The sequence below is a fragment of the Sylvia atricapilla genome, chromosome 19, assembly GCF_009819655.1.
Source record: "Sylvia atricapilla isolate bSylAtr1 chromosome 19, bSylAtr1.pri, whole genome shotgun sequence".
NCBI lineage: Eukaryota > Metazoa > Chordata > Aves > Passeriformes > Sylviidae > Sylvia > Sylvia atricapilla.
The window spans coordinates 395,661-410,072 of NC_089158.1; the positions used below are offsets into that span (position 1 = coordinate 395,661).

At 40.0% G+C, this 14,412-nt stretch overlaps 1 protein-coding gene across 3 annotated transcripts in view; it reads left to right on the forward strand.

The window, feature by feature from the left end:
* CDK5RAP2 (CDK5 regulatory subunit associated protein 2) overlaps positions 1-14,412 on the forward strand; it is a 70,424-nt gene that overhangs the window by 27,676 nt on the left and 28,336 nt on the right. For 2 of the 3 annotated variants that reach the window (XM_066332461.1, XM_066332462.1), the window contains 7 exons: positions 435-565; positions 2,161-2,276; positions 3,514-3,642; positions 7,743-7,838; positions 8,450-8,497; positions 9,099-9,289; positions 11,459-11,921. In XM_066332461.1, coding sequence (XP_066188558.1) covers positions 435-565; positions 2,161-2,276; positions 3,514-3,642; positions 7,743-7,838; positions 8,450-8,497; positions 9,099-9,289; positions 11,459-11,921 — 1,174 coding nt within the window. The remainder of the gene's footprint in view (positions 1-434; positions 566-2,160; positions 2,277-3,513; positions 3,643-7,742; positions 7,839-8,449; positions 8,498-9,098; positions 9,290-11,458; positions 11,922-14,412) is intronic. The other variant, XM_066332463.1, reaches the window with a different exon arrangement.

Below are 14,412 nucleotides of genomic sequence, written 5' to 3' on the forward strand. Positions count from 1 at the left end.
TGCAGCATTAGATTATGTGGCGTAGCTCTGTGGCAAAGGTACAAAGTTTCCATGGTCACCACATAATGGAATACACAACGCCATCAGCAATATGTGATAATGATATTTTTCTGGCATACTTTTTAGGAGTTAGTAATTTAGACTTTCCTTAAAAAGAACTGCTCAGAAAGAGGCTGGTAGAGAAGCTCTGTCATGGGGAGGCTGAGTTAGGCAGCACAGCCCAAAAGAGCAGGAAAATGCTGTGTATGTAAACATTTAATCTCCTCTTTCTATATAGGGATTTGTTTGTGCTTAGGCATCAGAATGATGGAAGTGTGGGATGAAACCCAGCGATGGGGAATGGGAGATGCAAGCCTGGGTGGAGAAAACACCAGTGCACACCAAAATGTTTTGAATTGAATCTCAGACATTTATTTGTCCCTTTTTTTCGACAGTATAAATAGCTTGCAAGTGGAACTGAACAACATTTTCATGTTGAGAAAACAACTGGAAGAAGATGTTTTAGGTAACAGGAATCTCCAGAAGATCTTACAAGATCAGATTAAGGACATGAAAAACCACCAAGGTTTGTATCCATGCCCAGCCCAACCCTCCTATTGCACAAAAGGAGGATGGTTTTATTACAGTCAGTTTGCTGACATGGAGAAAAAATACTTGAGAGTAAAAAAGATGTGAAAAGATTTCTTTTTGAAAGGTGTGAAAAATTTCTTCTTGACTTTTTGTACTGCACATGATTTGGTGGATTTGTAAGAGAATGTCTTGCAGCAATCAGGGCACATACAGAGGGACAGCTTCTCTCTTTCCATGCAGCACATGTTAGAAATTCTTTGGCAATTCTACTGCAGGGATCATTTCATGCTGCCTGCAGCTTTGTACCCACAGAATTTTCTGTTCTCCACAAGAGTCAGAGATTCCTGACTTGGAATCAGTCAAGTGACCATGGGATCACTGTCTGACCGTGGTGTGTAATTACTGCCCAAAGAGCTTGTGGCTCAGGCACTGGTAACCTCTTCCTAACAAAAGTATTTCCAGAGAAAGAAAAAATACCCAGAAGTTTTATTACTTAGTAATTCAGAAAAAGTAGAGCTTTTAAATATAGCTTAGCTTCTGGCTTTTTTGCTGTGTGTCTTGGGAAGTGTTTTTAGTATATTCTTAGATATAGAAAAGAATAATATAAGTGGGTATCATTAAATAGTTTACTGCATATGTACAAGATGTTTCTGTTTTATCCCATAGGGGATATATAAATAACAGTAAAGCCTGTTCACTTCCCCTTTTGACTTAGATTTTCAATTTTAGCATCACTTGACAGCTCTGATAAGTGACAAAAGGTAAACTTCAGCTGTTTCAGTTTCCAACCTCAAAAGCCCAGAAATAATCAACAACCAGGGTGGGCCAAGGGGTCTTGTGTATACTCCAGGGTTCTCAGAAGCTGTTGTGTTGAGGGTGAGGCTGGTGGGAATAAATGCTGAAAAATTAGTAATGATTTGTGACTTTTGGGTTCTTGCAGCAGCCACGGGATCTGTGTCAGAGCTCAGAGTAGGATTTGCATGTCTCTTCTTTGTCCTAATTTAGTTATGCTTTCTCCCTCTCTAATGAGATTTATTTATAGAATTTACTGTCATTTATATTGTAAATAAACAGGTATTTATTGAAACATAAATAATTCCTGCAATTATAGAGGCAGTGAATAAGTAACTAGTTTCAGTCCAATTACTGTTTTCTTTTGACTCAAAAGCAAAAATAAGTTCATTAACTTTGTCTAACTTGGCTTTTTGCCTTGAGACCTTGAGTTCATGCTCATAAAACTACAGTTAAAATAGAATAGCTATTCATGCCTAACTTATCCTTCCTAAAAATTATTTCTAATTGTAATGCTAAAGATGTAAATTATAATTCAGAATTACATTTACAACTCGTGCTGACAACCACAGAAAATGCAGCCACAGAAAATGCATGTCTGTGGGACAGAGGCACAAAGAAATATGAGGAATTTTTTTTTTAATGAAACAGAAAAGCTTATTTTGGGAATGAAACATTCTAACTGACCCCCACAGACCTACTGGAAGGTCCTTTTTGGAAAAGTCCTGTGCATTTTGTGCTGTGTTTTCTTGCAAATGGAGTTTCTGAAATAATGTCTGTCCTTGGCTGTTTTGGCAGATGAAATGCTTTCTTTCTGTGGAGATCAAACATCTTATATGAGTATCTGTTTAGGAGAACAAGACCATTTAGGCCTTCAGATAGACCATCTGTCTCTGGAAGAACTTAAAAGAAAGGTATTGATCTTTTTTATTATTTACTGTTCCTAATGGTTTAATTCTGCTTTGTTTATAGTTTCTGTGTCTCTCAGAGAAACATTTATTTAGGTACAGTTGGGTACTCCTGAAAGGATTTGAAGCTCCCATCTCTGCTTTGTGACCCACCTTTTATGAACTATTTAGACTTGGTTACACCACATGGGCTTCAGATTTAGCTGAAAGCTGAGTGATTTGCAGCCAGGGTTTTGTGGTATTGGACACCTGGACTCAAGGTTTTGACTCAGTACCATATTTCAGACATCGTCTAGATCAACTCCAAAGAAAGGTTTTGCTCTGAGCATCCCACAGTATTATTTCATGCACCTTCATTAATCATGGAGGTGGTGGTGTCTGTACTTTATATTCTGTATAGCACACTCCATCCCAGGATTTGCTGATCTTTTGGTAAATAGGGCATGTTATAAAATAACCCTGAGGTGAGGTCTCTGTTCTGGGTAAGGAGAACTGAAATTACAGAGATGGAATGTACAGACCAGACAATAAATCAGTATTGGAGTTCAGAAACTTCCTCTCTTTCTCCTGGTCCTGTCTAGTGACATCTGATCCATGCACCAGTTTGTGACAAGGAATAATTTTGAAGATGGTTGGTTGGGAGTGAGCATAAGTGAAGTTTTTCTGTTTCCCAGGGACAGCTGAATTGTAGGCAGGTGCTCGTGCTCTGGAGGTGGGTAATCTGAAGGAAGGAAGTTTGTCTTACTTGGAACAGGTGTCACGTAAAAAAACCCCCAGATTGTGTCCCAGTGCCATTCTGGTGTTCCACCACTTTTATCTCTGAGCATGTAACTGCTCAAAATGAGAGTGGCTTTTAAAGGGGGCTGGAGAGAGAAGGACAGCTTGTTCCTGAGTGCTGCCACTTTCCAGTAAAGCTGTTTTTTCTTGCATTAAATGTTTCTTCTCAAATCAGCTGTTCCTGTAAGGTGCCCTCAGGTTTGTTGTTGCTACTGAGTAGTGAAACTTATTGTCTAAATGTAATAACTGACTGAAATACAGTGTTCCAAATGAAGGTACCTTGAACACTAATTCACAAACACAGAAGCATGTTTCCATACCTAGGGAGATTAACACAGGAGCAGATACACAAACCCAGACTTCCAGTAATGCAGTTTGCATTTAGCTGGAGATTCAGCTGTCATCATTTGTTTTCCTACTAGTTTGGATGTTTCCAGTTCTGCTTGTTCTTCCTTTGCTTATTTAGGTTGCTGACCTGCTCCTGATGGTCAAAGAGCTGCAGTCAATTAATCAAGAACTTAAGGCAAGACAGTGTGGATGTTGTACAAAGGATTCTCAAGGGAAGGAAGCAGTGAAACTATTAAACCACAGAGAGGTAGGTTTTCTGTTTTGAAGTAGTGAGTCTGACTCTCATCTCATCTGCCTTGTGGAGTAATTTACATCAGTGCAGAAGTAGTGCAAAGCCCTTGGGGCTAAGGTTGCTAATTCCTTATAATAACTTTTTAAATTAATGATGTAAACAACTTTAACATGTTAGCATGACAGAGAAGCAGCTAAATGCAAGTGTTCAGTGATGTGTTAAGTTGATTTTAGGGAAGCAACATATTCATTTAAATATTAATTGGGTCTGTGATCTATTTGTTTTGTCAATTGAAAGGGAAGGAAATAGTTTTACAAAGAAAGCAATATCTTAGAAAACATTTTACTTATTCCTGAAAGTCAGTTTGCTATTGCATAGTCGTTCTCAGGCTGTGTCTAATTATTTAAGAGTTTCCTTCAGATAGATCTCTAATGCATCTTTAAAAGAGGAGGGCTCAGTGTAGCCACAAACCAACGAATAGAACTTCAGGTCACCTAAACATGTGGCTATATTTCTTCATATAGAATAGAGAAATATGTGAAGAAGGGGCCAGCACTGTCGTGGGTTGCTGAGAAGTGCAAGGAAATAATCGTTGCTGGGTGTTTCATTCCTTTCCCCAAAGCTGGGGTTGTTCTCAGCTGGGAGGAAGGTGAGGCTTTGGCAAAATACTTGGACTGGGAGCATTTTGGGTGCTGGGTTCCCCATGTGTGTGTGAGTGGTGAAGGCTGTTCGGGAGGTTCTGGGTGGCCCTCCCAGCGTGACTTGAAAGTATGATTTGAACTGGGGCTGGTAGTGCTTGTCTTTATGTTCCTTCGTGGCTTTTACTTTCAGTTCCATTGTTGTGCAGAATGTATTCAAGAGGAAGGAAAAAATATAAAAGGGATGATGATGGTGCTGTTATTTTGTGTGTTGAATTTCTGAATTAAACTCAAAAAGAACAAGATTAGAAATAGCTTGCATCGGTTATGTGCAGAACTAGCTGATTCAAGAACTGGGACTGTGGAATTTATGATTTTTCTACAGGACTCTGGAAAAAAGCTCGTATCTTTTCCTGGTTGTGCTGCAGGTATACTGAGACAGCCTCAAAATATTTTTGCTTCGTCAGTTTTATGAAATAGTCCTACTGTCTTTAACTAAAGTATATTTTAAATTAGAAACAGACCTTTAGGTGTGCCATGGTTTTATTGGAATGGTGAATTTATATCACCCAGAGGTTTGGAAGGTGGGCTATCCCTGTCCAGGTGCCTGCACTCTACATAATTAACATTTTTAGCAATTTGTCTCATCATCCTGCAGAGGGCTCTGCGTCCCCGTGGATGCCACAGCAAATTCCAAAGGAATTCCTGTCCTGTGCCAGGATTATCATGACAGAACACTGTGTGCTCCTGCTTGTCTCGACATGACAGGTACACACAGGGCTGCTCACTGAAGGAGCTACAGAATCAGATGGGGAATGACAAAGAGTGAAGTTTGTAAAATATAAATGAATCTCAGTGCTCTAGGAAAGGATATAGGAAAGTTAAATATGGGTTTTAACCAGTGCCAGAATGACTGTGGAGCTCAAAAATGAAAGGATCTTTAGTTAAAAGTTTTTAGTTCAAAAGCTATCTTTTAATCAGAAGTGGCAATATATGACAACCTGGATATTGGGTTATGGGTGTGACAGTAGTTTGTTATACATATTAACAACCACTCTCAAAAATCCCTTACATTTTTTTCACGTTTTTTGAGCTAGGATTTGTTGGCAGGTAGTGCTGGATGACACTGACATTTGTGTTAAAGGAGGAATTTGGATATTTGTGGGCAGAGGGATCTTCTTCAGGTTCTTAAAATGCTCCCATGCTGCTTTTCCTTCCCAAAGGCAGAGCACAAATCAGATGGATGTGCAGGTTGGTGGCTCTGCAGGGTCTGACAGCCCCTTGTCCCTTGTCCTCTGTTCCTTGGCTTCAGGTTTGTGCTGGGAGAGAGAAGGAGCAAAGGAAAAGGTTATTTTTGTGCTGTCCTCTGAACATCTGCCTTCTCAGAGAGGAGCAGCCTCAGTGATTTCAGCCTTCAGGGCTCTGGGGAGCTTTGCAAACCAAGCACATCAGTGCTTCATTAAGGAGAAACATTCTCCTGGTTTTCAGTCTCCACGGAAATACTTTAAAACAAGCAGCTTATTTTTGGTAGACTTATCTTTCTAGCCTTAAGACACTTACTTTCTTTCAATATTTTGTTGCACATTAGGTCATATTCCTTGGAGCACAGGACATAGCAGCCTCCCAGACGCAGGACATAGGATCAGGCTCAGCGTGCAGTGGTTTTTTTTGTCACGGTGTATTTAAGATTTGCTATGCAGTAATTTTTTGTTAATGAATCCTCACTTACTAAACCAAATACTAGCCTGGGAAAAGCAGATACTATGTAATGTTTACCCATAAAAAGGAGTTGCATTGCATAGATAAGTTACATGTGCAAATAAATTTGGGTTTTGTGCACAAGTGTAGGGTTTGTCCTGAACCTACACATAGAAGATTCAAACTAAATAGGTTTTTATTTAAATAATAGTTAATGTTATTGGACTTTTGGCATCCCGTGATTACAACAAAAATATTTTTGTTATAATGCATGCCCTTGCTGTATACCCCAACCTCACTGTGTCTTTCATCAGCTTTCAAATTGTCTTTACTCTGTGTTGTCCTAGAAAACCAAGTCTGAGTGAAAATACCAAGATAACCCAGACATGGCTTGGAAGCCAATTTTCTGTATAGAATTCTAATTGGAAAAGGCAAAAAAAAGGCACCACCCGGTTTCTGCCTTTTAGAATCATACCTAAACCCATTAGAGTTGCTTAAACTGCAAGGGGTTGGGAGATAAAAGGGGTTTTCTCATCAATTCCACACACACACACACCCCCCCCCCCCCACACACACCTCTATATATATGCATACAGTCAATGCACAATTAAAAAACCAAAACCAAACCCCACACATACATTCAATTCCCATTGTTCTGAGGAAGCAGAAATAACTCTGTACTGTGCAGGTTGGAATTCTCTGTGTCAGGGCTGTATGCTACCTATGGATTAGGCATAACTGGAGTTGCCAGAGGAGGCCACAGAGCTGCTCCAAGGACTGGAGGCCCTCTGGAGCCAGGCTGGCAGAGCTGGGGGTGCTCACCTGGAGGAGAAGAGGCTCCAGGGAGAGCTCAGAGCCCCTGCCAGGGCCTAAAGGAGCTCCAGGAGAGCTGCAGAGGGACTGGGGACGAAGGATGGAGGGACAGGACACAAGGAATGCCCTTAAGATGAAGGAGGGCAGGGTTAGATGGGATATTGGGAAGAAATCCTTCCCTGGCAGGGTGGGCAGGCCCTGGCACAGGGTGCCCAGAGGAGCTGTGGCTGCCCCTGGATCCCTGGAAACCCTCAACAGCATCCAGCAAAGCAAAGAGATTCTGCTCCTGCTCTCAGTGATTCTGATGTTGGGGGCTTAGGTGCTGCTCCTAAAAAAGCTGAGTCTTCCTCCTCCTCTTCCTCCTGCTGTGAGAGATGGGTTGGGTTCTGTGGGAAACCCAGAACTTTTACTTTTTCCAGGGAGTAAAAAGATGATTTGGCACGGTTTGCTACTAATGGGCAAATTTAGGCATGGACACAGCAGACTGTAACCTTCGTGGCACAGTAAATCTTCCTTGTGTACAGCAAGCCACATGTGCTTGGTTTTAAAAGCATCTATTTCTTGAATGCTGGAGAAGAGCCTAAATTTTGTAGCGAATAAAAATAAATTCTGGAAATGGGAAAATAAAATAGGCAGAATGGGGACACGACTGAGGATACAGAGCTCCTTTGCCACAAGAGGTTAAATGTTTTTTTATATATGTTCTACAAATTCTGAGGAGTATGGGTTAAATAAAAATGAAGGCATGTATAGGATAGAGTTTTACTTTATTTGATATGAGTCATTCCTGGGGTTTATATTAATTTTCTTTGATCTTGTTGAAGGAATCTAATTCAGTGTTTGTTACTTTGTATTACAGGCTTTTTTATTTTTCTTTTAAGACATATCACTGACTTATTTATGCATGTTTCATGTCACAGTATTTTTTTTGTGCTACATTTTCACATCATTCCATACTTTGTGTAGTGTCTTGAAACAACAGAGAAGCCTGTGATGCCGCCTGAAGATGGTGACAATGACAGGAAGGTGCAGAACAGTCAGTTTTGTGAGAGGGTCAGCCAGGTAGGAACATTATGGTACAGTGCTCTCTTCTCTGCATGCCTTTAAAATGTCTTCATTTTTTTAGAGCATAAAGCCTTTTGCAAACAAAACATACTTTTCTTGGTATCTGATTTTGCTTACAGCTAATTGTTATCCTAAAGATCTTCTGGAAGCTTTTTGCTGAATTTCTCAGCTGGTTTTGCATTCAAGATTGATTTCATTATGGATGTTGTTTTCTACTGTTTGAGTACTCATAGTCACCCTGAATGGGATGACAGAGAGTCCCTTGGAATTGCGTTTCTTTACAACCCCACAGGTTGACCTCTATTGCAGTAAGGCCTAGAGTACAAATTGTGTGAGATTCACTTGCTGTGGAGGAAATTCCACTGATTGAGGAAAAAAAATTGAGGAAAAAGATCCTGTAGATCCTTCTTTAGGGCTGGAATGCTTGATAGCTTGGTAAATTGTAAACTGCATTTTCATACAAACAGGAGCCTGCTGTCCCCTCAATCTAATCAATGTAAGATAAAGCATCATGGAATCATAAAATAACTTAGGTTGCAAATTGGTTTGAAGAAGGATGATATTTTGCTCTGTGAAATCTGTAATTTCTGTATTTCTCTGTTTACCAGGTATGCCTTCAAGTATCGTTGGATTTTCCGTGTGAAGTGGATAAACAGGTAAGCCATGTGTTGGAAAAACTCTTTTGGCTCTTGTTGCTGATGGGAATTATACCCAAATGGGCCCAGACTGAATTCTCATGTGATTGCTGCAGATTTTGATTGTTTAATCGGGATTTGAATGACTGTAGAGATCCCATGTAGAAATTCCCTTGGACACATCCATGATATTTTATAGAGAAAGTTGGCCACTTATAAATGCTTCCAGGTTTTGTCCTGTCCTAGCCATCAGGGCTTGAATCTGGAGATCCCAGGACAGAATCTGTACTGTATGTACAGATGTTTCAGAACTGAGCTAATAAAATTGTTATCTGCAGTCTGCAGGCAACATTCCAGAAGTTTCATACCTCTTGTTAGATAAAGACCTTCAGGGAAATCTTCTTACTCCTTTCTAAACAACTGATCTCTATGAATTAATCATATGAAATAGCTGTTAATTAGTTTTTCTATTAATAAATAGTCAGCAAAATGTCTGTGGATGCTTCTTAATGTAGATAAAGAGCATCAGGAATTACAGAACCTGATTACTGAAAGATTACAGCCTTGAATTTAATAGAACATTACATACCTGTGTAATAAGACAATGTTTGCAATTTTTTAGCAGATAACTCCATCAGGCTATTCAGAGAGTTTCTGCAAAGACAGACATTATAGGAGTCCAATTAAGCCTCAATTTGAGCATGATACAACTGACAAGCACTTGGGCAGAACAGGAATAAGTGAATATGAAACAGAAGAGAACTTGCACACATCTCTTCTAAGAGAAAATAGAACATCTGTGCTGGAGTCTACGTAAGTATGAGGGATATGCACTGCTTTTGACAGTATTTCTATTTGAGAACAGAATAAGGTAATTTTGCTAAAGTGAATTTAGATAATGGCACTGTCTAATTTACCTGAGAGATTGGCAAGGCACCTTCAGAACCATTTTAGTCTATCATGCAATTAAGTAATTAAGAAACATACTATCAGTAGAAATCCTTAAAAAAAAAACCCGTTGCAAGAAAGAAACTCTCCAAAGTTACTGATCCAGGGAGCTTTGCTGCAGGAACTGATTGTTTCCAGGATGAGGTCTGACAGAGTCAAAGGGCTTAGTTGACAGTAGCTGGCATTAGTAGCTGGCATTTTTCTTGTAAAAACCAAAATATGAGAGCACATGCCAGTGAAAAGTGGTGTGGTGGAAAGGACAACACGTTCCTGCTGTAAAAACAGTATGTAGAATGATCTGAGGATGGAAGAATTGGAGTTACAGTGACTTTTTACAGGGATAATTTTGAATGGATGGTGCTGCACACTGAATGCCCTTTGCGGTTTCACCTGGAGCTGCCTGGACAGGGCTTTGCTGCCTCTCAGTTTAGGGAGTTGGGGCCCATGTTCTGCACTTGTCTAATGGGTTATTCCAGTGCAACCTCCTGTAGAGCTGGCTGAACTGTGTTCTATGTTCTTGAGTCACTTCTCATGTAGGGGAAAATACTATATCTATATAGTATATACCTAAATCTATACAAGCCCCACTGGCACCAGTGGAATTCAAATGTGTGTGTGTGTGTTTGTGTGTTACACTTGTCCCACTGTGTGGAACTTGATCAATTCCCAGCTGAAATGTTCATCTCCATAGGAACTGGACAGTGCCAAGCTAGAACAACCTGTACAGGAGAATCACACACCTTGACTGCTTTACCCCAGCTTCATGCTTACAGCACTTCATCTCCAGTTTGAGAACTGAGTTAGAGTTTTGCTGTAGATCATTCTCAGGTTCCGTTCCTTGTTCTGTAGTTCCTTTTCCTTCTCAAGTTGCTTTCCTGGTCTCTGGACTCACTATGTACAGACTTTTCCAGTGCCTGTTAGTGCTGGGAGCAGAGTCTCCAGTGGAGTTACACAAGTCAAACCCTGGTTTCTGTGTTCACCATGCTATACTTGGCTTTACTCAGGCAATTCTGTATTTGCACATTACTATTTAAAACTCCCCCAACAGGCAAAAATTCTCCTAGTTGTCACAGGAGTAGTTAGTGGTGAATGAGGAGATACTAATCCCTTAGAAACGAAGAGAAAACATTGTTTATTTGTTATCTTTACTTAAAAGTTGGCTAATGAGCAGTTCTAGCACCATCATCTATACCACTCTAGTGTGTAATTTTTCCTGTGTTCAAGTATAAATGACCAGGCGGATGGGTGATGAGCCTGTGCGTTGCATAACTGAATTCTCACTACGCCATTAGATGCCAGAGAAGGCCATAAGAAGCCTAGTTAGCTTCTACCATTTCAAATGCTAAACTATACAAATGCAGTTGTTTAAAGCTCTGGTTTATATGTTTAATGGCACAAACAGCTCTCTATTGGACACGTGAAATTGTGTGTAGAATTTCAGAGCTTGTTTGTGCTTTAAATGCCTCTTATTTGGCTCCAGTTTCTCTGAGAACATTTCTTTCTAAACTGCTGTGCTTGAACTGCTAGTTATCTGTGGGGCATTTTGGTGCTCTGTAATGAGCTGGTTTTGCAGGCTCTTTGGCTGATTTCTCACTTTTCATGTTCCCTGTTCCATTAGAAATACATGGAGAATTAGATTTGCACAAAAACTCAACATCAGGGCCAGGAGTTGCACTTTGATGGTCCTTGTGGGTTCTTTCCAGCTTGGGCTAATCTGTGATTATATGGTCTAGAGTCTGGTGTGCTTTTGGTATAAATTAACTTTTAAGGTAGAGAGTAAACTTTTTTGAGAATCCAGTCATATTTCTTATATTTCTGTGTTAAATAGGAGAAAAGCCATGATGAGGCAGTTTATGATAATGATTCATGTGAAAAAGCTCCAAAAACTCTGTTAGTGAGTAGTTCATTAGCGAGTGAAACAGAACCTCCTGGGAATTTCAGATGTCACAACACAGCAGAAGGGTTTCTTGGAAGGTATTTTTGTTTGCTTAAATAAAAATCTAAATTCATGTCTTTTCTCTTTCCTGAGTGTAGCAGACAAGAACAAATGAAAATTGTAAATGAACTGTTAGATCATCTGAACACGACAGAGGAAGAATGTTCAAGTGAAGATACAGAGAAAAAGGATGAAAAAGATCTTAGGCAAATGATTATTCAACTGAGAGCCGAACTCAAACATTTCAAGCAGGTCACTAAATTCTTAAAGCAGCGAGTAGAATTGAAATCAACTTTTGATGGGGAAGAGAAGCTTTATCCAGATGCAGTGCCACAGATTAATAAGGCGATTCAGCTGTTGAAAGTGGAATTGAAAGATGCAGCTATGCAAACAATGACTTTAGAGAGTAATGTCATGAGATTGAAACATGAAGGAAAAAAAGGAGCCTCAGAAGAAAAGTCAAAATATTCAAGATTAAGTGCAGAAGCAGAACATCAGCAAGAAAATGTGTGTAAGAAGGGTGAACAGCATGAAAGACTTGCTTTTACTAGAACAAATGAAGTAAGTTTGTTCTCTTTTTTGTACTTAGAGAATAGATGTATAAAACAGAAAAATACACTTAATTTCTAATATTAAATCTTGCTTTTGTATGGTTTTTAATATTAGGAAAAGAGATGTAAGCCACATATATTTTAGATAAGTGTTCCTAATGGTCAGAGCTTTTCATCTCCTACTTCAGCGTGCTTTAGAACATTAATTAATTGAATTTCAATCCTCCCTGGGACCACATGCTCGTAAATATTACAGCTTTTGGAAAAAGAGAGTCTGTATTTCTTGTTCATAATGTACAGAACTAGAGCATTTAGAAGTGATGAAGTCTAAATGGCAAAAATGTTCTAGAAAATTCCAGATTTGCATCACATCTGAGAGCAGGCTGTAGAGGGGTCAGTGGGACACTTCCACCAACTCAGACCTTAATTTTAGGCTTTTATTAACATCTTATCGTTGTTTCTTGCTTTGTGACTAGTGTGGCCAGGAGTGCCCTGTGAAATTGTGTTAGTCTGGGACCTGAGTGCACAGAGCCTGTTCTGGCAGTGCAGCAGGGTGTGCTCAGGCCCCAGGAGCTTTGAAGCCTTCTGTCTGCAGGCAGTCTGTGATCCCAAATAAAGAGGTGGGAAAACAGTGTCTGCTAAAGAGTTCTGTGTATTGTTTCAGCAACAGTGATAGAAGTGAAATTGAAAACTCTTTGAAGATCTTGGCTCCTGTGGAGCAGACAAAGGGGGAGCGTTGCTTTTGATTTTGTGCACTGCTAACAGGGAATGTTGTAGCACTTTCTGCAAAGAGTGGTTTCCATAACTTTAGTGATCAAGAGATTTCTGAGAGGTAGAAATTAGGAGCAGTTAATTTTCGTTCTGGCTTGTTCCTCTTGGGTTTGGTTTTCTGGAGGAAGGGGGCTTGTAAATGAAGGGATGTTGGTAAGACTTTGTTCTGGGCACAAAGTGACAGGGCAAGGGGGAATGGCCTGAAGATGCAGGAGGGCCTTCAAGATATTGAGGTATTAAGAAAGACGAGATATTAAGAAAAAATTCTTCCCTGTGGGGGTGATGAGGCCCTGGCACAGGGTGCCCAGAGCAGCTGTGGCTGCCCCTGGCTGGATCCCTGGCAGTGCCCAAGGCCAGGCTGGACAGGGACAGTGTTCTGGACAGTGGAAGGTGTCCCTGCCCATGGCAGAGGGTGGAATGGGATGATCTTTAAGGTCCCTTCTAACCCAAACCATTCCATGATTTTCTGATTCTTTCTGCAAATTTTTTTTTCAAGTTCCTGTTTTCTCTGAGTTTCAGTTTACTGTTCTGATTCACCATTTTCCAGATTCTTCCCTGGTTTAATCAGTGGCAACCTCAATGCAGCCCTTGAATCAGCTGCTTTAAAAGCTTTCTTGTTTGGACTAATGCACTGTATCTTTAGCTTTGGAATGGCTTTTATAAATAATTTGATGTAGCCAGCTGAAGTGGCCTGTGGGTAATCTGAGTGATAAATGTGTCTGTGCCACAGCCCTGAGACAGCTGGAAATGGTTTGAAGTTATTAATGCAGTTTAGTTAGCTGCAAGTTCTGGATTTATTTTGCAGCCTCTGAAGGATACTGTTCTCATATATGTACAAAAGGAATTGAGGATAGCATTAGGAAAATGGAACTTGCTTTTTATGATTTTAAATTGTGTAAAGACTGTAATTGCTGAGAAGCGAATGTGGAAAGGTATTTCAGAATACATTGGGTGGTGAAAGAAATTAGGGAATTTAACAGCACTGGTGGAGCAAATGAACATCAAAATTATAAACTATATCTATCTGAACATGCCATTATTGGGTTTTATTATTATTACACACAATTCCATACCTCTAATCAACACATGGCATGCTTTTATCTTTGGAGACAGCACTGGTTTATGTTGTGTTGTTTAAACAGGGAACATTTATTTTATGCAGAGTCTTCCAAAGGTGAGAGGCTAAAATGTAGTGACTTAAGAAATGTAGTTTTCCCCAACTCTAGTGAGTGAATGTCTGTTACAGCAGGAAATGAGAATCCTTCAGAAGAAATTTTTAGAGTGGATGGGTGAAGAAACTGGTTTTGTTCATAAAGGCTTTCTCTGTGGCAGAAGAAATGTCCTCTGTGGCTGATGCTGATTTTCTCAAAGCTGTGGAAGTAGGGCATGCTGGGTGGAGACTAAATGAAGAAGTGAAAATAAGCTTAGGAGTTGTTAAAAAATGAGGAGGACCCTCAACTTAAAAAAAAAAAGGATTTTAAGGGAAAAAGTTGCTGGGCTGACAGACCTTTATGATATAAATGACAGTGGGAAGCAGCAGTTAAGATAGGTCAGTTTGAGTGAGAAACTGTTTTCCTAAGGCATCCACAAATCCGGAGCTAATTAATACACCTGGTGATTAAAAGCCTTTGGTGGCCGCTGCTGGATTTGCTGTCCTGCTTCAGGAGCTGGAAGGTTAGAGATGCATCAACAGCAGGGGCTTACAGAAAATTGTACCAATGGAATGGGTG